At 40.4% G+C, this 23,087-nt stretch overlaps 1 protein-coding gene across 2 annotated transcripts in view; it reads left to right on the forward strand.

Annotated features, from left to right (window-relative positions):
• Positions 1-4,063: 4,063 nt before the first annotated feature.
• USP24 (ubiquitin specific peptidase 24) overlaps positions 4,064-23,087 on the forward strand; it is a 145,530-nt gene continuing 126,506 nt past the window's right edge. Inside the window, exon 1 of one of the 2 annotated variants that reach the window (XM_030942132.1) lies at positions 4,064-4,735. In XM_030942132.1, the coding sequence (XP_030797992.1) occupies positions 4,415-4,735 (321 nt within the window). In that variant the 5' untranslated portion in view covers positions 4,064-4,414. The remainder of the gene's footprint in view (positions 4,736-23,087) is intronic. The other variant, XM_010372705.2, reaches the window with a different exon arrangement.

Consider the following 23,087-nt stretch of genomic DNA (forward strand, 5'->3'; position numbering starts at 1 on the left):
CTAATACACATTTTTAATTGTATGCATGAAACAAAGTTTGTATACATTGAACCATCAGAAAGCAGAGGTGTCACCATGTGAGCTGCTGATGTAGACAATCTGTGATTGTCTGGCATCACCATCACTCCTGACTATGAATATGTATGCTACCAATAAGCAATTTTTTTCTTATACCATTCACACTTAAGTACTTAACAGTAAAAAATATGGCATACGCTTAATACAGTGAAAGAATAATGTGTTCAGCGTACCTGAACAGGGCAGTATCATCCCCAGAATACCTATATTAGCTGTTAAACAACAACAATAACAAACAATGGCAGGCTTTCAGTTTCCACCCATGTTTTGTCTGCAATCCATCACATGAAGTCAAGTGCGGAGTTTTCCAGTTGTGGCATCATGTCAGCACACAAATTTTCAAATTTTGGGGGCTGGGCATGGTGGCTCACACCTGTAATCTCAGCATTTTGGGAGGTCGAGGGAGGCAGATCACTTGAGGTCAGGAGCTTGAGACCAGCCTGGCCAACATGGTGAAATCCCGCCTCTACTAAAAATACAAAAATTAGCCGGACATGGTGGCAGATGCCTGTAATCCCAGCTACTTGGGAGGCTGAGACAGGAGAATCGCTTGAACCTGTGGCAGAGGTTGCAGTGAGCCGAGATGGCACCACTGCACTCCAGCCTGGGTGACAGAGTAAGACTCCATCTCAAAAAAAAAAAAAAAAAAAAAAAAAAATTCAAATTTTGGACTGGGTGCAGTGGCTCACATGCCTATTATCCCAGCACTTTGGGAGGCCGAGGTGGGAAGATCACTTGAGCTCAGGAGTTTGAGACCAGCCTGAGCAACATGGTGAAACCCCATCTCTTAATAAGAAAACAAAAAAGAATAAGAAAATAAATTTTTTTTCCCCAGATTTCAGGTTAATGCTCAATCCATATCTCTCTAGAATTCTATACTCCACCGGCTTTAATTCATCCAAATTGCTTTATTTTCACCCACAACAGGACCTTTGCACATGCTGTTCCTGTTCTTTTGAACTTTCTCCCCTTATTTCATACTCCTTTTCCTGGCTTTCCAATCTTATGTCAGATTATAGTTTGAATGTCATCTTCTCTGGGAAACTTTTCAGTTTTCATAGACTTGGTAATTACCCCCACATAGGGCAAGAATTTGCCCCTTTTGTCCTGAAATTCCCCCATCAAAGTACCTATCATGCTTTATGACTATTATTTGTCGATTTCCCTTTATTATAGACGGTAAGTTCCAAAGGGGCAGAAATTGTGTAATGTTTTTCTCACAGTTGTCTCCCTAGTCCTCAGCCTGACTCAAAGCAGATATTCAATATATAATTTGAAAAACTACTTATTAACATTAGAAAACCCTCAGTCTTCAAGATAATTCATCATACCTAACTTCTAGATGTAGCTATTTTTTTTCTTTTTCCTTTAGAACCTTTCTAGAGAAAGAGGTATGGGAATTGAATGTAATTTAAATTTTTAAAAATCCTCTCAACATTTTCTAGATTTTACTGCAATAAAAATAAAAATGTAAATGAAAATTATGAATATTCATATCATAGGCCCCACCCCTGCTATCCCAATTCCACAGTTTAAAGTACTCACTTGCTTTCTTATATGCAAAAAAAGTATGATTATACTACTCGCATCCTCAAATGACACTCTGCCTTTTCAGTCACTCCAGGATCCGGTTCCAAAATGGACTTCCTTGTTTTTTGTGGCCTTTTGTGGCTCCTTTCCAGTTTTTATCACAGACTTTGTTTTTCTCTGCTTCCTTCTCTGCTTCCTCTTCTCAGCTAAGCACAGCTTCCTCTGTCATGTTCTATAAACCTGCCACCGTTGATGAGTATTTTAACGTGCCATCTGATTCAGTTGGCTCTCTCATGACCTCTTAGATTCAACCTCAAATTTTAGTGGCAAACAATTTTTTCGTTACCTGTTACTTCCTCTCTCCTTGTAATTCATTTCTTAGTCACTAACTCTTCAAACACAGGGCAGAATTGAATGCCCTCACTTTGCCATCATCAAATTTTTGTTTGTGCCAAGAATAGTGCCTGGCACCTAGTAAATAGAATCATTTATTATTCTATTTATTAAATTTATTGAATATACTATTTATTGAATTATTTATTGAATAAATTAATTCCGATAAACATTTAAAACTTCATTGTGTACCTAGAAGTTCACACTTAATAAAATTTTATTTCAATATATACATTGTGACTCAAACCAATTATAGGCATCCCTTCTTGTCATTGTTGTTCAGAAGTATGAGAAGGTTTCCTTTTGTTACTTTTAATTCAAAAATTAAGAGACTTTATTTGCTTTGGATATGAAGTCTAGGCTTTATAATGTCGCATTTAATGGAAAAAACAAATACAGTAACTTCATTTAAAAGTAAACAATAGTGACAAATTCACCCTGTAAATCAAATTGCTGGTGTTTACAAATATAGGTGGCAATTTACTAGGTATGAAGGGTTCATGGTCCAGGGGAAAATATGCCAGCAGAATGCAGAGACAATGTCTGGGTACTGGCACTAATTTAATATTTGGTGTATGTGGAGATCTTAGTGAGTGCTGGTTTGGCAACAGCTGGGGCTTGATGGGATGAAAAAGAAAGGTTAGTTGGATTTCAGGTTCAGGAAGAAACCAGGATGAGAACATTAGAAGATGAACTCAGCAAGTATGTAAGAATAGGCATAGGAGATGAACTCAGCAAGAACGAAGGAACAGATATCTGAATCTTGGGAAAGGGTGGGAAAATAACCTGGAGAACTATGAATTGAAGGAAATTGAAGAGGAAAAATAGCAAGGACTTAGGCCCAGGACGGCTTTGAATGCAGCTCAGCACAAATTTGTCAACTTTCTTAGAACATGATGAGAGTTTTAAAAAATTTCATCAGCTATCATTAGCGTTAGTGTATTCTATGTGCTTTCTTAGAACACGATGAGAGTTTTAAAACATTTCATCAGCTATCATTAGCGTTAGTGTATTTTATGTGTGGTCCAAGACAATTTTTCTGCTTCCAAGGTAGCCCAGAGAAGCCAAAAGATTGGACACCCTTGGCTTAGATGGTGGAGTCAAGGGAACTAAAGATATGGCCCCAGAGTGCCAATGCCAAAGGTGAAAGAGAAGAGAAAGCAAAGAAAGCAGGCTTTCAAAGGGGTAGAGGAATGCTCAAAGGTGGAAAGAAATAGGGATAGGATGCTGCCCAAGAGGCAGGGACAAAGAATCAGAGCCAAAGACTGCGGTGAAAATGTGGGAAGGCGATGTCCACGATGTTCGAACGAGTCTGTGACGGAAGGAAGTAACAGAGTCTGGGTTTCTGGAGGTTTTCATACAGATAACTGGGATTTAGATTTCGGGCTGAAAAAATGTATTTTGGACTCCCAGGGGATTTCAGGATAAGAGTTCGGTAGAGTTCAGTCAGTTTGGCGGAGACAGGTGGTCAATCTTGGAAGGAAAATTCGGACGGCTGAGAATTAATTTCAACGGGTTTAGGGTGATTTCCGCAAGGGCTGGCGGGGCTAGGGGTCGAGTGTCAGTGAGCGTGAATTTCAGCTCGGGTGGTCCACGCGTCTGGTTTGGGCAGGAATTTCTGTAGGCAGCCAGGCGTATTCAGGCAGCGTTGCGGGTGAATCTGCGTGGGATGAGGGTGGATTTCCTTCAGGACTGCGGTGCATTTCAGGCCGGGGTGTAGGTGCTTCACAGCCGCGGCGAGGGAATTCCCTCTAGGATGCGGGGAGGCTGGTCGGGCGGCGCCGGCCAGGGAGGGGAAGTCCAACGGGGGCTCGGAGAGGCTCGGGGGACTCGAACGCAGGGAAGCCGCGTCGCGGCTGCGGAGGCTCGGCCGGCCAGGGGATTTCGGCGACGTTAGGCGCTGCGGCCCCTCCCGCCCCGGGGGAACCTGTTGCCGGCGAAACGGGCGGGCGGTGGCGACGATGGAGGAGCCTCCCTCGCCTCTGCCTGGCTGCGCGGCAGCCCTTTCACCTTAGGCACGCTCGGCGGCGCGGCCCCTTCATTTGAAACAGACTACGCCGCAGCCACCCCTAGCCAGGCAACGGCGAGCACCGTCACCTCCCGTGCCGCTTCCGGGAGCGGAGGCGCGGCCCCGCGGCCCGGGGAGGAGGAGGCGGAGGGGGGAGGAGGCCAACATGGCGGCGCGCAGGGCTGGGCCGGGCAGCCGCCGCGCCTGAGCGCCCCACCGCCCTAGCGCGGCTCGCAGAACCCACGCCCGCACCCATCCTGGCCCGCTGCTGCGAAGCACGCGGGGCAGGAACGCAGGGGCCAACCTGGGAGCGGAGGCGGCGCGGGGGGTGCGCCGCGCGGTCCGCCAGGCCCGGGACCCGTAGCTTCGCCGTGCGCTCGCCGGGGCGGCCCGGAGGCCCAAGCCATGGAATCAGAGGAGGAGCAGCACATGACCACGCTGCTGTGCATGGGCTTCTCGGACCCCGCCACCATTCGCAAGGCCCTGCGCCTGGCCAAGAACGACATCAACGAGGCCGTGGCGCTGCTCACCAACGAGCGGCCGGGCCTCGACTACGGCGGCTACGAGCCCATGGACAGCGGCGGCGGCCCCAGCCCCGGGCCCGGCGGGGGCCCGCGGGGCGACGGCGGAGGTGACGGCGGCGTCGGCCCCTCCCGCGGCGGGAGCACCGGAGGCGGGGGCGGCTTCGACCCCCCGCCCGCCTACCACGAGGTGGTGGACGCGGAGGTGAGGAGGGGCAACACCAGACCTCTGTGGGAAGCCACTGGGCTGGAGTTACTGGGAGGGGACACACCCCGCTGGGCTTGGTGTGGGAAGAGGGCATTCGGCGGGGGCTTTAGTGGGGGCGGGGCGGAGACAGAAGCCCCAGGCTCCAGTTGGGGACCGAAGTCACTTGATTGGGGTTAAGTGGGGAGAGGGACCCTTAGGAGAGGCGTGTAAAAGGGAATTAGGGATGCCGAGAGCAGAGCTGTGGGTTGGGGTGAGGAGGGGTCCCTTAGGCTTCTGGCTATGCACGCCGACGATGGGGAGGAGGTTCCAGGGCTATCATCCGAGATGGGAAGACAGACACTTGAGCGTATAGTGAGAAGGATGCGTGCAGTAGGGCGTCGGAAATGGGGTACTGGTGCACTAGGCTAGGTCGGAGATTTTGTGGCACGAGGTTTCAGTGAAGGATTGGCGGAGGCACCAGGTTCAGAGTCAGAAAAAGTGGTGTGGGCCGGCCGGAGTAGTGGTCTTTGACAGGATCACAGGAAAACTGTTGGGGTTAGGAATGAGGTTGGGGTTTTAGTCAAGGATCGGAAAGAGGGGACATTGAGTAGGATTTAAAATGAAGAGGGAAGGAGCCGGGGCCAGGAATGAGGACTTGAATAAAGTCTGGGATGTGGGCACTGGACTTGAATAAGATCAGGTATTAGAGCAGTGGGGATTGCACTGAGAGGGCAGAGGTGGGAGGCCTGGGCAGGGGTGGGAACTGGAATTGGAAGATAGAGCTGGGACCAGGTCTGGGTTAAGAGGGAGTACTGGTCATCGGTAAGGTCAGAAATGAGAGAAAACTAGACTGGGGAAAGAGATTGTAGTCATATTGAGGTGCTATGCAGAGGGGCACGGAACAGGGTGGGAGCCCAATGGAAGTGGAGGAGGAGTCTTGAGGCTAATGGCTTTAATCAGAGACCTCAAGTCTAGGTGGAGAAAACTATGCCTGTTTAGTTTGGGGTGTGAGCAAGGAACATGGGGGAAGAAAACGGACTCTTCTACAATGAAGAAAAAAGATCAACCAGAAGCAGCAGTGCTTTTGAATAATTACTTTGCAGAAACATAGCTCATGGCAGGAATTTTGGTCAGATTCGTTGGGTAGTTCATTTCAGGGGCCGGTAGAGCAGCTTGACCTGACCACAGAAAAGCACAGATCTCAAATTATTGGGATTGCATTATTAGGTAGAGATACGAATTTGGAAGCTTAGAGAAGCTAAGCCTTCTGAAAGACTTTTTCCTGAGCAGTTTTATATCCTTTTAATTGTATGCTTTTGCAACAGTTCCTGGGGCTGAAGTAGCTTGAGCAAGAAGGTGGCATTTAAAAAAAAAAAAGGTTTCTGCACAAAATTTCTTTGGCTTCCACACTTTGACAGAGTTGCTAGATTGCCCCTGTAACCCGCTAACTCAGCTGTATCGTTGACTAGTATTTGGAAATAAATATTGTTATTATTCCTAGTTTGGGAATTTTTAAAAATTCCCATATAATTGAGTAACCGTACTTAAGTCACTTTAAGAAATGAGCTTCTCATTGCCAGTTCCTATCACTCCTCCCTTGTTCCTTCTAGTTTTGACCCAGTTTTGAAATCAAGAAGAAAGCCGTTGCTTTTTCAGAAGGTGTTTGTATAACTGCAAAGCTCAGTGTATCGTTATGTGACAGATTTGATTCTTTTTTTCTTTTGTCATACCTTTTAATTTCCTGTGATTGGAAAATCAATTTAAATTACAATGCTTGGTGCATTCATGTTAACATTAGCGCTAACCTTAGCTTACTGCCAGTACATGTAAGTACAAAGAATTGGGAGTGGCTTCTTATGTGAATGGCAGGCTAAGGAGTTTGGTTTGCGGTAAATTAAAATCCATAAAATCTTCATCTTTTTGAAGCAGTGCATCAAGTCCTCATTTCTCCTAGACCTGTGGATTTGGCCTGGGGGAGGGAGGCTGCACTGTTTACTTTTTAGAGTTCTAGAGGAGCTGGTGACTGAGGCTGCTTTACCCAGGAAGCGTGTTGGCAGAGGTTGGCAGGCTGACACTTTCCTGACAGCCAGGAGCCTTTTGGGAACATTTAACGCAGAATGTGCCTCTGTGGTTTAAAAATCTTAATGCATGCCACCTATGCAACTTCTTGGTCATCCTTGGTGTACACAGTGGGAAACTGAGGCTCTTGATCTTGGGAAATAGGGAAAGGCAATAAATATTATCCAGCATCTACAGGGTGTCAGGCCCTGTCTTAGGTGCGTTATACAGTTTATTTAACCCTTGGTGAGAGAGTTAACGTAGCCATTTTAGTGATACGATTATGTAGTGGGTGGCAGAGGCTGTGAACCCAGGTCTCTAACTTCAAAGCCAGTGTGCTTTTCACTCTGCTCAACTCATGGTTTTGGGATTAAATTTGTTTGGTAACATTATGGATAGTAAGGAAAAATAATGAGGGAAAGACAGATTTTGAGGCTACTGTGCAATGATGTGGTGAGCACCAATCAAGGCATTAGGAATCGAATAATGGATAGAAAATAAGGTGAATCAGATTTTTAAAAAAGAAGCATACTTTAGAAATTAATAACTAGTGCAGCTCCCTTGTTTAACAAATGCAGCCTTTCAGGCCCCAAAGGGGAAGTGACTTGTCCCCACAGAGTCAGTTAATAGAAGAGGTGGGGCTAGTACTCAGGCCCTTTTGCTGTAAGTCCTGCACTCTTTTGGCCTCTCTTTCAAGGAAAAAGGAATAGGACACAGTAATGGGTTAAAGGGAAGGAAGAAAAGAGTAAAAAAACTGGGTGAAGATTGTCAGCTATTATATAGTTAACCCTTTTTATTTCTAAAAACAGAACCTTATTTTAAATTATATCCATTTCTATTTGCTGCATAGGAAATTTCAGTTTCATTGTCTTCTTTAAAAATTGGGAAAACAATAAAATCTAATTGATTAGAAAAGAAAAAATTGACTTAAGTTTTTTTTTATATTTGTAGTTTGGGGATAGCAATGGTTTTCTCTTATGCCTTCCTGTCCCAGGGGCAGGGAGTAGAGTGGTGAACAGAACATGGTGTTTACATTCTAGTGAGTCTTAGTCCAGGCCTCTCATTTTATGAGAAATGACTGCCCAAGGTCATGTAGCTAGTTAGGTAAATCTGTTTGGGGCCCTACTGTAATTAGGGGTTGGTTTAAAAATTAATATTTGAACAGTGAAAGCTGTTAACTTCCGGTTCAGTAGAAGCAAGGAGAATGCAGATAAAAAAGACCCAGATATCTAGCAAAACACAGAACTGCATAGAAAGCCACCTTGTTAATATCCTCCAATTAAGTAAGTAAAGATACTGTTTTTCAGAAAAGATGTGTTTGGTTCTCACTAGTATTGTTGGATGTAAATGTTCTTGGTCTCTGGGTCTGGAAGGGACTTTGAGAAGCTGTCCAGTTTTGATTTTGAATAGCAATACTTCAAAATCATTCCACGGCACACAAGAGTCTGTTCTATTATTAAAGAGCGTGATCTCTCACAGCTGCTCTAAATAACTTACTCTGATTTTTAACCAACCCCCTGTCAGAATTCTTCACTCTTTACTGCATGGCTAATGTAAACTCCTTTGGCCTCCTAAGTGCGTACCAATTGGTTCTGTTCTTTGCACAACGGGAAGAGTCAGGCCTTTGTAATCCCTCCAGGGGGTCAGTAGAAATCTGAACCAGGTATCCTGTGCATCTTACAGAACTTAACAATTATGAAATGTACCTTATCCATAAGGAATACCTTTGTACATTAATACTATAATGAATACCTTATTTATTAAGTTTGTCTTTAGAAAATACTAAAGTGTAAGTTTTGGGAAGGAAATTTCATATTAACTGAGGAAATACTTTTCTTAGCTGTCTAGTGCTGTTAATTAATATTCCCAGAAGTGACATTTAATACTGTGATCTGATAAACATTATGAACTCCTTGCTTTGTTCCTGTTTTAATGTGGATGTTCCTTCTGGATGTATTATTTTGTCAGAAGTGCTTTCAAGATTTCATTGCTTTTTTTTTTTTAAGTTTAGAGCCCCAGAGTTGGTCCTGCTGTAATATATCTAAGTCACATAAAAATAAAAAGCATATTAATTTGTACTTCCTTAACTTACCTCATTCCTGTCTCTTTTTTTCCCCTTTGGTAGTAAGTGTTAATTATAAATGGATTAAAATTGTAATACTGTCAGTGTGTATAATTAAGGTTTATGTTAAAATTCATGTTATTCTTTTCCCAAAATACAGCAATCCTAGTATGAGTGTGGAGTGAATATCAAATGAGTAGCTTTTAGTTAACTATTAGTGATTTGAATCCATGACCTGTGGTTTATGAATTACTGTGATTTGGTAAATTTTTAAAAAAAGACCCTTAAAAGGCTTTAGAGTAAGAAAATGAAATAATTTCCCAAATCAGTTGAAAGTAGATGAAATAAAAATAGGGAATTAAAGAATCAGCATAGCCTAATTTTTAAATAAGAATTTCTTTCTGATCCAATATATATATATATATATCCATATATATATCCATATATATATATCCATATATATCCATATATATATATCCATATATATGTGTGTGTGTGTATGTATATATATATATATATATATATATATATCTCCTTTGGGAATTAGGTCTGTGAGTTAATCTAATGGTTGGAGTCTCACCTTGTAATTACCTGGCCATTCAGTTTTAGAATGAATGTAATTTGGCATGAAGGGAGTACCTTTTGCGTGTCTGTGAATGTGGTTTTAGTGAAATCGTAGGTTGTGACAGCTTTATACAGCATAGTAATATTGTTAGCTTAAATTTTGAAAACAATTTCAGTGTTAGAAAAACAAATGTTGTAATGTTTTAGCAATTTGAGGAAAAGGTTTCAATGTTAATAGAAAAATAAGTCCATATACTTAAGTATTTTTATACTTACTGCCTACAATATCATATACCATTTACTTTGAGCGTGAAGGAGGGCATTTTTTGCTTTTAATAAGAAAATATTAAGAAAGATTTAGTAGAATCTCAAATCTGGAGTTCAGTTTTCCTGGAAATTTTCCTTATATGGAACCACAGAGAGACATAAGAAGTAAACACATAAGATTGAACCATTTCAGAACACCTTCATACATGCATTAAAGCTCATGCACTACTCCACTCACTAAGCGCTCTCGGTGCACTAAAGCTCATGCATTTCATTCGTGTTTAAACTTAAAAAAAATATAGTTCAAACAAGTTTCAATATTAGGTTTCCTATCAAATTAGAATGGTGTTATGGCAGTCTAAACACAAGGTGATGAGCTCTTAGAGACAAGCATTTGACAATAGTGAGAAGTGACAGTAGCAGCTTAGTGGTCAAGGAGGGGACAGGAAAGCTTTAAAAGCCGACTCAACCAAATCACACTAGCCAATTTGTGTAGGGTGATTTGAAACAGCTTTATGTGTTTCATGGCCCTGAGAGGATAACTGTGTTTTCAATGATGTCACAGTCAAGAAGAGGTTCCAGTATGGTCTGCTTAAGGAGGGTCAGGAATGTTTAATGTATTTTAGTAAGGTTTTCCTTAAAAAAAAAAAAAAAAAGAAGAAGAAGAAGAAAGTTGGACGGATGGAGAAGTAGGCTTCAGATACCTGGAAAATTCAGACGTGAGGACATTTCAGTCACAATACTAGATTACAGAGGTACAGCTAAGAGAGTTGTGCTTCATTTTCAAAAGAGTAAATGTTTTTCTCCTCCCTTTTTTTCTAGGGAGTTTTACTTCCTTTTTTTTAAGCTTATATTTCTCATTCTCCTTATCATAGGAATTTTTATTGTTTAGTGTTATCACATTTTTCAGTCACAGCTGATATAAAAATTGTTGTTAAGCTCGTATTGACAGTAGGTGATAGTAGGTGACATTATTGGTTGTTTTTTTTTTGAGATGGAGTTTTGCTCTTCCGCCCAGGCTGGAGTGCAGTGGCGCAATCTTGGCTCACTGCAACATCCGCCTTCCAATTTCAAGCGATTATTTTGCCTCAGCCTCCCAAGTAGCTGGGATTACAGGCACCTGCCAGCATGTTCTGCTAATTTTTGTATTTTTAGTAGAGATGGGGTTTCACCATATTGGCCAGGCTGGTCTCGAACTCCTGACCTCATGATCCGCCTGCCTCGGCCTCCTGAAGTGCTGGGATCACAGCCGTGAATCATCATGACCAGCGCTGTTTTTTGTTTTGTTTTATTATTTTGAGACAGAGTATAGTTCTGTCACCCAGGCTGGAGTGCAGTGGTGCGATCTCAGCTCACTGCAACCTCCGTCTCTCAGGTTCAAGTGATTCTCCTGCCTCAGCCTCCCAGGTAGCTGGGATTACAGGCATGCCCCCACCACGTCCGGCTAATTTTTGTATTTTCAGTAGAGCCGGGGTTTCACCATGTTGGCCAGGCTGGTCTCGCTGGCCTCAAGTGATCCGCCTACCTCGGCCTCCCAAAGTGCTGGGATTACAGGTGTGAGCCTCCACACCTGGCCAACGTTATTGTTTTTGTCCATAATCTCTGTGGTGAGTTTTGGCGAAGTGTTTTATAACCATTTGTTTTTATAGTATGTTTACAAGGTCACTTGTCTGTCCACTAGTGAGAAACCTGGCTCCCACCTTTGTTAGCTTCAATTTTTTTATTTCTCTGTGTGTGTTATGTGTGAGAAGTAAAATCCACTGTTTTAGAGGTGATTACCATAAGCTAGTTAATGGAATATATAACCGTAGATTTGATTTGTTTTTATTTTCTCTGAAGAGCTAACACAAGTAAGTTTAAATTTTATTCTTACAATCTTTCCAGAAATTAAAATGCTTCAGACATGATGCAACAGTCTGTGAAATCTTTTAAAGGACTGAGTTGAAGATGTGATTGTTCTCTTAAAAAATAAATAATATTTTAGGTACTCGCCAAAGGCTTCCTACTTCCAAAGATAAACACTAACAAGTAGTTGTTGTAGCACACAATTTACTTTCCTGTAGCATCAAGCCAGTTATTTGTATTGTGAAATTCATTTGACATTATTTATTATATTTTCACTTAAGTTTATATCAAGAATATTTTATAAAACCATTACTTACAAAGCAACACAATACAGTTGTCCCTTGATACCCATAGGGGGCTGGTTCCAGGACACCACTCGGCCATGCTCAAGTCCCTAGTGTTTCCATCTAACCTACACACATCCTCCCCTATACTTTAAGTCATCTCTAGATTACTCATAATACCTAATACAATGGAAATGCTGTGTAAACAGTTGTTACATCATATTGTTTCTTGTTTGTATTTTTTTATTGTTGTAGTCTTATTTTTAATTTTTTCTTCAAATAATTTTGATTTGCAGTTGGTTGAATCTGCAGATATGGAACCCATGGATACAGAGAGCCAGCTGTACTTAACTCCTGTATCAGTAGGTTTCCAAAATTGTTTCTGAAATTAAATTCTTTGTCAGAAAGACTTGTTGGTCAGAAATTCAAATCCAAGACTTTTCAGTCTCTGCTTCATGTACTGTTAAAACCCAGCTTTTCATAAATAGTTCAGCATTTCCTTTTTTTTTTTTTCCCCCTTTTCCATTTCTCCTATATTTTCAGTTTTGGTTGAACGTTAATTGCTTTTTGAGAACTATAGTTGGTAATCTATAGTGTGGAGCATTTTGGTAACAATTTTATTATTTTGTTTTAGTTTTTGAGACGAAGTCTCACTCTGTCACCCAGGCTGCAGTGCAGTGAGGCGATTTTGGCTCATTTTAGCCTCTGCCTCCTAGGCTCAAGTGATCCTTCCCACCTCAGCCTCTCAAGTAGCTGGGACCACAGGTGTGCACCACCACGCCTGGCCAATTTTTGTATTCTTTTTTGTAGATACGGGGTTTCGCCATGTTGCTCAGGCTGGTCTTAAACTCCTCAGCTCAGGTGATCTGCACACCTCAGCCTCCCCAAGTGCCGGGATTACAGGTGTGAGCCAGCCACCATGCCCAGCCTTGGTAGCAGTTTAAGATGTATTTCAGATCCTAGAAAATATGAAGGTACTCTGTGAATAGCAACACTATCATTAATCATCTGTGTTATTCTAGACTCCTTGCTCTCTTTCTTATGGAATAACCTATTCTAATCCTAAATATTTCTCATGCCCCTTCCCTCTATCCTCACTATTACTACTCTGGTTTTGGCTTATGTCCTCCCCGCCACCCTTTTTTCTTTTTTAGTGTTTTTCTCTGCCATTCACTGGCACAAGAATGATTTCTCTAAAATGTAAGTTTTAATTGTGGAATAATCTTGGTAAAATGGTTTTGTGGTTCCTCATATCGTATAGGTAAAACCTAAACTCCTTTTCTTTCAAGGTCTCCAGACTTACCTATCTGGTCTTATCTCCTGCCTTCCTGTTCTAAGCTCTTTTGCAGTTTAGCTGCTATTTTCCCATTCTCATTCCTACTCCCCGATATCTCTTCTGCCTGTCTAACACTAAATCATTCTTCAAGGTTAGCTCAATTGCCACTTCTCTATAGGGAACACTTGTCTTACACCACTACATTCTCCCACTGCATTTTGCATGTACACCAAGTAAAACAGTTAAAAATTTTTCTGCATTTGCACGTGTGTATTGATAATTCCCATTAGGCATTGAACAGGACTGTTTTTATCTCTGTGTCCCTAGTACTGGCTCACAATAATACTTAGTTGGATAGAGAGATGACTCAGTGGTTGGATGGAAAGAAAATCATAAATGAAATGAAAGAAAACGTCTCATGGTATTTGAAAGAGTATTCAGCCCAGGATTTGGGAGACTGTACCTTTCTGTTCAGCGTTCTGTTTCTTGCTGTTATTTGGCAAGTCAGTTTGCCTTTCTGAAACTCCATTTTCTCCTCTATAAAGTGGGCATCATTTTAGACTAGATCTAGAATACTTAATTTTTTCATTCATTGACTCCTTTAAGAAATTAAGAGCTATGGGACCTCTCATGTATACATGTAAATATGCATACTTAATTTTGAAAATAAGCTTGTACTAAAATATTAATACTGTTATTTTGGGGTGATGGGGCTATACTCTGCCTATTTTTCTGTGTTTAGAATTTTTCTTTCATGAGCTTTTAAAAAGTATATAAACTTTATTAAAATTAAAAGCAAACCAAACTGTGTTCAAATGAGAGTAGTTAAAAAGATTAAAGTATTGCATAATTCTTAGGAAAATTTTGCAGACTCTAAAATTATTCAAAAACTTTACCAATGAGGAAAATGAAATATAAAAAAGATTTAATTTGCTTTTTATCTAATTGAAATAAGGAAAAATGTATACTGCTTCCTAGCACATCATTGGGAACTATTTTTTTTAAATCTAGAATTCACATTTGACTGTTCTGTTATATAGTTATTTCTAGCTTTAAGAAAACTGACTCAGAAGATGCAATTCAGCAGGACTTTTCAAATTTGAGTCACTGTTTAAGCTTTAATGGAGCTTCTATTTCGTTGCCTTTTCTGCCCCTTCTGTTCTTTTTCTGCATGCTCCCCTTGTCCTGCCCCCGTATCTCACAGCATTTTGCCTTGCTAATTGTTTTTAGGACATTGTTATATATGACTCCAGTGTGTATTTTGATTGACCTTTAGATTATCTGCCAGCTTTTGAAGACTCTCAAAGTTCTGTGGTGACTACATTTTGAAAACAGCTGTGTTTAGAGCCCTTTTTTTGGCCAAAGGGATGGAATGGAAACACACACTTGGCTGACATGGCCTTCCCTGGTGACCTCTGTTCCTGTGACCTGTGCAGTATTACTCATTGTGGGGCCGTTGGTAGTTGCACTCACAGTCTCATCTGTTACTTAACTTTCTTTCTGTCATTTGTATACTTTAATGTACTCTCATGTCTGCACATTTTTAAGAAGGTGGGGCTGCTATTTCTGTTGTTTTTATTAAGTAGAAAATAAAGAGTTCTCAGAATAAAAACTAGTTTTAAATTAAATAATGGTTTAGATCAAATTCCAATGGAAAGAATAGGCATTATACTGAAAATGTCAGAGCAGCAAAACAGCCATGATCCAGTTTAACAAAATAACCATTCAGTAAGTTTTTATTGAGAACTTATTGTGTGCTACGTACTAAGCGAGATGTTAGAAATGAATACAATGGTGAACAAATCAGACATTTTCCTTCTCTTATTATAAATTCAAGGCTGGTTGGTTTCTTATGCCCCAAGTCTAATAAATCTTAATATTCTCTTTCAGAAACTAGAGAGAGGTCTTGAAGAGTTGTGGGTTAAATATGAAAGCTTAAATCTGTGTATCAAAAGCATTTGTATAGTGCCTCTAGAATTTTTTGTGATGTAATTTGATTCATAGTGGTATCCATTGCCAAGAAGCCAAATGATATATTTTTTAAGCAGTATTTCTTTAGTGTCATGGAATATACAGAATTTGTATTTATTTGCCTGTTAGATGTTTAATATTAGTAGATTGATGACTCTCTCAACTAGTATCTTTTTAAAGAGTGATGTTAATTATTTTAATGAAATGGCATTATTTTTTGTCCTAAAAGCATAAGTGTATCAGTTTTTCCCAAAAAGAGAAATTGCTTTAGGTCTTATTTTAGGCTAAAAATCTCTTAATGATTATTGATAATAAAAAAAATTACTTTAGAGAAATGTTGGTAATTTTTGAAAGACTTAATTATGGTGGAAATAGCAGTAACTCTGTAAATAAAAACCTGTCTGGCATTAATAACATGAGGACTGCTTAGTTTATTATAAGTATTTTGCTTTTGTGGTCAGTTTTATATTGGAATGAACTGTGCTAAAACTTGGAAAATGTTAATGATTTTTCTTTTAGTAATACACTTCTCATGATGTCTACCTTATTTTGAAATATTTTGGTGATTTACAGTAGCAGTAGATCATCCTATAATTCCCTAGTTAACAGCTAAAATATTTTAGATGTGCACATGCACACACATGTATGTAATGTATTTAATTTTGAGAAAATGTCAGGTGTCTGTTGAGCAACCAGACTCTCTGCGTTGAATTATGTCAGCCAAAAATATATGATTTATACCATTAAAACAATTGGTTCATGATATATGTGTAGATATACTGACACCTTTAGAGAATAACAAGGAAGTGCTGCTTGCTTTCTAATACTTTGAGCTTTTTATGGTTGAAGTATAAAACATGCCTGTGGTAGAGAAATTTTAAGCATCTATTAAGGAGGATCGAAGATTAGAAATGATGCAGTTACCTTGTATTCTCCCAGTTCATAGTGATTGTAATATGGGAGAGAAATATTAAGACTACTTAGCAAGGTATACTTCATAAAACAGCACAATTATCTGTAGAGCTGACAATATTTCCTGCATTTCCCTCTCCTTATTCCAGTAAGTAGAACTAAAAGTTGAAACTTTAAGGATTAAAATGGATTATTTGTTTCAGAACTGGGACCATGGAGATCTGGTGGTGGTAAGCCTTGTCAGCTTAGGGAGGAGGAGGACCTTGACTCTTGGCTCAGCAGAGTCAGAAAAGGAACCCAACCTTCTGCCTCTTGAGATGTATTTTATTTACTTTACCATACTGTTCTTCTGACCTGAGGAAGTCTTTGACTGTAGGTTATCTTTAATATATCCTTCCTCATAAACTTTCTCTATTTAATCATCACATTTCCTTTGTTAGATATACACTGGTGTCTCCCCTTATCTGTGGGGAATGGATTCTGAGAACCCCAGAGGATGCAGAAAACCACAGATAGTACTGAACCCTACATATATTGTTTTTTCCTACATATACATACCTGTGATAAAGTTTAATGTATAAATTGGGCACAGTAAGAGATTAACAACAGGAACTAATAAATAGAACAATTACAATATACAGTAGTAAAAGTTTTATGAATGTGATCTCTCTCACTTAAAATGTCTTATTGTACTCATGCTCCAGAGTGTTTATTCTAGAGTTTATCTTGCTTTCTCATTAGGTACTTTTAAACTTTGGTTATTCGTAAGTTTATAAAGATGGTGGGAGTTGAGGAAAGGAAGATTGAGCAATTGCTGTCACTTGTGAAGGTGCTGTGTCATTCTCTCGACTAGCATGCTTGTACAAGTGATCCCCTGCCTGAGTCTATCCACAGTTGCACATGGTATTGAATATTTTAAAAATAAGCTTTAAGAGTCAGTATACAGGCTGGGCGTGGTGGCTCACGCCTGTAATCACAGCACTTTGGGAGGCCAAGGCAGGTGGATCACCTGAGGTCAGGAGTTTGAGACCAGCTGGATCTCTTCCCCCTCTCTTCCCCCCCGCCCCCCACCATCTCACACACACACACACACACACACACACACACACACACACACACTTTTTCTGAAACAATTTCAAATAAGTTGCAAATGTCAGGACATCTGACTCCTAAATACTTTAGTATGAATCTCCTAAGGACAAAGACGTTCTCCTACAGAACTGCAGTACCATTATCCTACGAAAGGAATTTAACATTAATACGATAATATTGTCTATTATTTAGTTCATATTCAAATTCTCCATTTATAGTACAAATATCATCTATAGGCTTTTATAGAAATTGTAATCTAGGATTGAATCAAAAAGTATGCATTGCATCTGTTAATCATGTTTTTTGTTTTTTTGTTGTTTTTTTTTTTGGATACAGAGTCTCACTCTGTCGCCCAAACTGAAGTGCAGTGGTGCAATCTTGGCTCACTGCAACCTCCACCTCCCAGGTTCAAGTGATTCTCGTGCCAAGTAGCTGAGATTACAGGTGCCCACCACCATGCCTGACTACTTTTTATATTTTTAATAGAGGTGGGACTTTGCCTGTTGGCCAAGCTGGTCTCAAACTCCTGGCCTCAAGTAATCTGCCCGCCTTGGCCTCTCAAAGTGCCAGGATTACAGGTGTGAGCCACCATGCCTGTCCTGGTTATCAAGCTCTTTTAATCCAGATTCTAGAATGGTCTTTTCATCTTTTTATACTGACACTTGTGAAATGTCTAATTCAGATCTCTTATTTTAAAAAGATTTTATGAATGAATCATTTTAAATACCCAAGGATGTTTTATTATTTATTAAGGAAAACCGAAGAAAAATATTTACCTTATTTCATTACATAATTTGTTCCCCATTAGTAAGACTGCATTTCTTAACAACCTATATTTTGACTTGTAGTAGAATTTTAGCATTTTTAGAGCCAGAAGAGATCTTGGATCTGTAGGTAAATATTTTCATTTTATAGATGAAACTGAGGTATGGAGATATCAAGTCTTAACCAACCAGGGGTGATTTGTCATCCCACCCCAGAGACATTACGCATATATGGAGCTGTTTTAGTGTTGTCACAATTACAGAGGTGTTACCGGCCAGGGATGCTGATAAACATCTTACAGTGCACAGAACATAATTGTCCAGCCCAAAATGTCAGTAGAGCCAAGGTTAAGAAACCCTGTCCCAAATCACACAGCTCATGGTGGGACTTAAAACCACGTTACTTGACTTTCAATTCTGTGTTCTTTCTACACACAAAAATAGAAATGCCTTTCTTACCCTTTCCTTCTCTCCGCCTTCATCCTCCATTTCCGTTAAGACAAATTAGAACATACTGCTTGAGAGAACCTGGAGTATCTTTCTAAAATGAGAAATATGGGCTGGGCATGGTGGCACACACCTGTAATCCCAGCATGTTGGAAGGCCAAGGCAGGAGGATCGCTTGAAGTGAGGTATTTGAGACCAGCCTGGGCAACATAGTGAGATCCTGTCTTTAAAAAATATATATTTTTTAAATATTTTTTTAAAAAAGAAAAAAAGAAATATAAATGTGCTTTCAGTGGGGTTTTATTCCTGTAAGTAAAAATTTGTGCAGAATGACTTTTGGGTAGTTTAGATAACCATGACTGCTCTTCACTTTTGATTATATGAGGTTTGAGTTAAGAAACACTTTCTCATGCATTATCTTACTTGGTACTCACAGAAACCCCTTGTAGTTATAATAATGAGCAAAGCAAAAAGCATTTGCTTTTCACAAGTGAGAAAATGAAGGTTCCCAGAAAATAATGTCCTATCTAATTGTGGTCAGGTAAGGTATTAGTCAAAGTTATGTGGAGATAGATTTCAGTTGAACGGGCAAAACAGAAACAGGTAATCTCAAAATGTCCTAAGCACCTGGTCACTAAATGTATTTAGGCAGAGGTTCTGGGATATTGTTGGGGATATTGTACAAGTGATTAGGTATCGAATAGACATTGGAGATACAATGGAGAATTAGATAGAGCTCCATTGAGTAACACACTCTTATTGGGGAGCCAGACCTTAAATAGGTGAAGTTTACTACAGCTCAGTATTTGATGTTATGGAGGTAGTGCTTTAAATGTGCCATGCTTTCTCTTTCATGCCTGAACACACATACAGTTCTCTGTGCTCAGGATCTGTTTCCTTTCTTTCATGTCATGAGCATCTATTAGGTCTTAACATTCACTTATTCATTCACCAAATATTTGTTGAGCACCCATTCTGTCTTAGGGACTGTTACAGATAATGGAACAAACAAAACAATTCTGCCCTGTTGGAGCTTATATCCTAATGAGGGGAGACAGACAACAAACAAGATAAGTGAAATGAAGAGTGTCAGATGATGATAAGTACTATGGAAAAGCAGCACAGGAGAGAGATCATGCTGGACAGCAGTGGGTAGGGGGTATGACAAGGGCTGATTTTTGAGTATTATTCAAGGAAGGCCTCACAGAGCAGGTCATATTTGAGCAAAGACCTGAAGAAGGTGAAGCCAACTGTGGTTATCTGAGAGAATGGCACTCTAAGTTAGGGGTGGACAAACGTTTTCTGTAAAGGGCCTAAAGTAAATACTTTAGGCTTGGTGGGTTACACAGTCTCTGTTTTAGCTATTCAACTTAGCTATTGTAGTATGAAAGCAACTATATACTATATGTAAGCAAATACGCAGGTCTTTGTTTCAATAAAATACAGAAACAGGCAGTGGGCTCTACTTTGCCAACTCCTGCTTTAAGTGGAAGGAACACCTAATGCAAAAACACCAGGTAGCAGCAGGGCTGGCATGTTGGAGGAGCTGCAGGGAGGCCAGTATGGCTGGAACTCAACAGGCAAAGGTCAGCTCCCCATTAGGGCCTTGCAGCAACTGTCACGATAACTTTTCGTCAGAATAGGAAGGAAGGCATCGAAGGTTTTCAACAGGGAGATACCATGATCTGGTGAGAAAGATCAGGGGTTTGTTTTTGAACATGTTAATTTTAGATGCCTATTAAATACCCCAGTGGAGTTGTCAAAAAGGAAGTTGGATATATGCCTGGTGTCCAGAGAAGAGGTCTGTATTGGAGCCAAAATGTGAGTCTTCAACTTAGAGATAGCACTTAAACCATTAAACTGTTCTTAACAGGAGTAATGTAACTCTGTGCGGGGGCAGAAATTGGTTCTTGAGGGAGATGAAAAACAATCTTAGATATTACAGTGGATCACACTAAAACTCAGCCCTACCCAACCCAGTCAATTCTTAGTATTTAATTTCATGGGAGGTAGGATGGTTAAGAAAAAGATGTCTGAACGTTTCCTTGGAAGAATGATAATGAAAATCAGGTAGAAAACACTGCATTAGATTAAACTCACTGAGGTCACCAAGGGGGTGCCTGTAGATAAAGAGGAAGTCTGAGGACTGAGCTCGAAGGTGCTCCAATGTTTAGAGACTGGGGTGGGAAGGCAGAACCAGCAAAGGAGATTGAGGAGTAGCTGGTGGGGTGAGGAAGCAGGTGAGAACTGTGTTTGGAAACTGAGAGAAAGAGGTGTTTCCAGGACAAGGGATCCGCTGTGCTAAATGTTGCTGATGGGTCAGGTAAGATGAGAACTGAGAATTAACTGTGTATATGAGGCTGTGGTGAAGAAGGTGGATATTTACTTAGGTCTCAGCTTAAGTATTATTTCATTTAGTAGGCTACTTTTGACTACGATTAGGATGGGTCCCCCCTTTTTTCTTAACTGTGGTAAAAATCACATAACATAAAATTTATCATCTTAACCTTTTTTAAGTGTACAGTTCAGTATTGTTAAGTATATTCACATTGTTGTGAAACAGATCTCCAGAAATGTCTCATCTTGCAAATCTGAAACTGTACCTGTTAAACAACAACCTTTCCTTTCCCCTACCCTGTAGCTCCTGGCACCCAGCACTCTGCTTTCTGTTTCTGAGTTTCACTACTTCAGATACCTCATATAAGTGGAACTATACAATATTTGTCTTTCTGTGACTGCCTTATTTCACTAAGCGTGATGTCCTCAAGGTTTGTTCATGTTATAGTATGTAGCAAGATTGCCTTCTTTTTAAAGGCTGAATGGGCCTCCTTATGTACTTTCATAATACTCTGTTATGATAACACTCCTTACAGGAAGTTGTAATTTCTTATTTGTCTTTTTCCCTGAAAGACAGGATATTTCCAAGATTCAGTGGCAGAATATGTTTGTCTTATTCATAGATGTATTCATAGCCTCTGGAAAACACTGAATGAGAATTCTGTGTAAAAATAGAAGACAGAATACCTTCCTTTGTTTGGAGGAATCTCAATACTCAAAAATGTTGTTGAAGAGATGGTACTTGAACTGGTATTGAAGAAGTAGGAATTTGTCAGGCTGAGAAAGGGCAACCTAGGTAGAGAGAGCAGCTTACAGCTATGCTTGGTTTCATGATAGGACCTTGTGTGTAGCTCTAGCAGAAGGTTTGGAAAGTGGCAAACCATATATTGTGATGGGTTGTGGTCAAAGGATGGAGAGCCTTGCCTGCCAATGCAAGAAGTTTGCGTTTACTTTCTAGGCAGCTGGGAGCAAATGGAGCTTTCTGAGGAAGTGAGTGATGGGATCAGGTTCCTTTTTTTGGTTTGGGTTGGGGTTAGGGTTTTTGTTTTGTTTTAAGGAAGATCCTTCTGGTGGCCCTTTGGAGGGGGCACAGGAGTGATATATGGACTGGTGGAAGGAATGGCAGTTATATGAGTATTGCAGCAGTCCAAGCAACACATGACGGAGACCTCAAGTAAGCAGGCTTGGCTACAACAGACTATTCAGAAGAAATTTATGAGGTAGAATTATTGTCATGTGGTGACCAACTGGCTGGGACGATGACACAGTTCCAGGGATTAGGAACATTAGAGAAGTAACAGATTTGAGCCAGCACTGAGTTCTTTGTGGATGTGGTAAATCTGGAGTACCTTGAGGGCACCAAGGTTAGAGTCTAGCATAGAGAGAGCGGGGGGGGAGAAAGAAAGATTCATCTGAAGTCTGAGGAGCGGACTAGGCTACTATTTCTTTTTCTTTTTCTTTTTTTGAGACAGGGTCTCCCTCTGTCGCCCAGCCTGGAGTACAGTGAGCCTGGAGTACGGTTCACTGCAGCCTCAGCCTCCTGGGCTCAAGTGATTACCCACCTCAGCCTCCCAAAGTGCTAGGATTACAGGTGTGAGCACACTGCTCCCAGGCTGGGCTTCTATTTCTTACTTTGCTGTGTGTTATAGCTGGCACTGTAGTGAATTATCCCTCATCGGTGTAGGAATCCTGCAAATTAGGCACCATGCTCTCTTTTTCATTGAGGAAAACAAAGACAGATTATAAGAAGTTTATTCAAGGTGACACAGCTAGCAAGTGGTAGTGAAAGAATCAACAATTAGATCTGTTAGGTGGGAATACTTAGTAAAGGAAATGTCAACAAAATTAAGAATGAAAGTTGCTTGCTTATGCTAGATAGCTCTTTATCTAGAACTTTAGAAGTTGTAATGGATTAAAAAATACTAGTGCTTTGGAAGAAAATAAGTTTTACTTGATAATCCTCTCCCAATTCTTGGCTTGGGGTCCATTATATAAGTTCTGTTTATTTTTTGTAAAAGCATTTTTGCCTCCATTCTGCATTGTTGTTTTTTGAGGCCATGCCATGCTACCAATTTTAGGAGGAATTGGAATACTTTCAAGTGTGCTTAATCTAGAGCCTGAGATTTGGAGAAACCTTGACTTAAATTTTCATTCCAGTCTGAATGCATTAATGACTGTTGGTGTTAGGCAAGTGACCATAAGAAATGTGACTTTAGGTGAGTAACTTTGCCTTATTTGAGCCTCAGTTTGTTTGCTTATGTAAAAAATTAGGATGATAACTCTTACCTCCTGAGGTTTGAGAGTGATTAAATTATAATATTTGTACACTTTCCATAGTTACTAGTGCTGTTCCTGACATGTAGCAGCTAAGTGCTCAGTAGACGTATTAGTTCTCCTTTGCCGCTCACTGATATTGCTCTCATCTGAATTTATCTCAATCCCCTTTACCATATCTCTCCTCCTTCCTGCTGGCTGCTCAAACTGAGGGCCC

This window comes from Rhinopithecus roxellana, chromosome 12 (genome assembly GCF_007565055.1).
Source record: "Rhinopithecus roxellana isolate Shanxi Qingling chromosome 12, ASM756505v1, whole genome shotgun sequence".
NCBI classification, from domain to species: Eukaryota; Metazoa; Chordata; class Mammalia; order Primates; family Cercopithecidae; genus Rhinopithecus; species Rhinopithecus roxellana.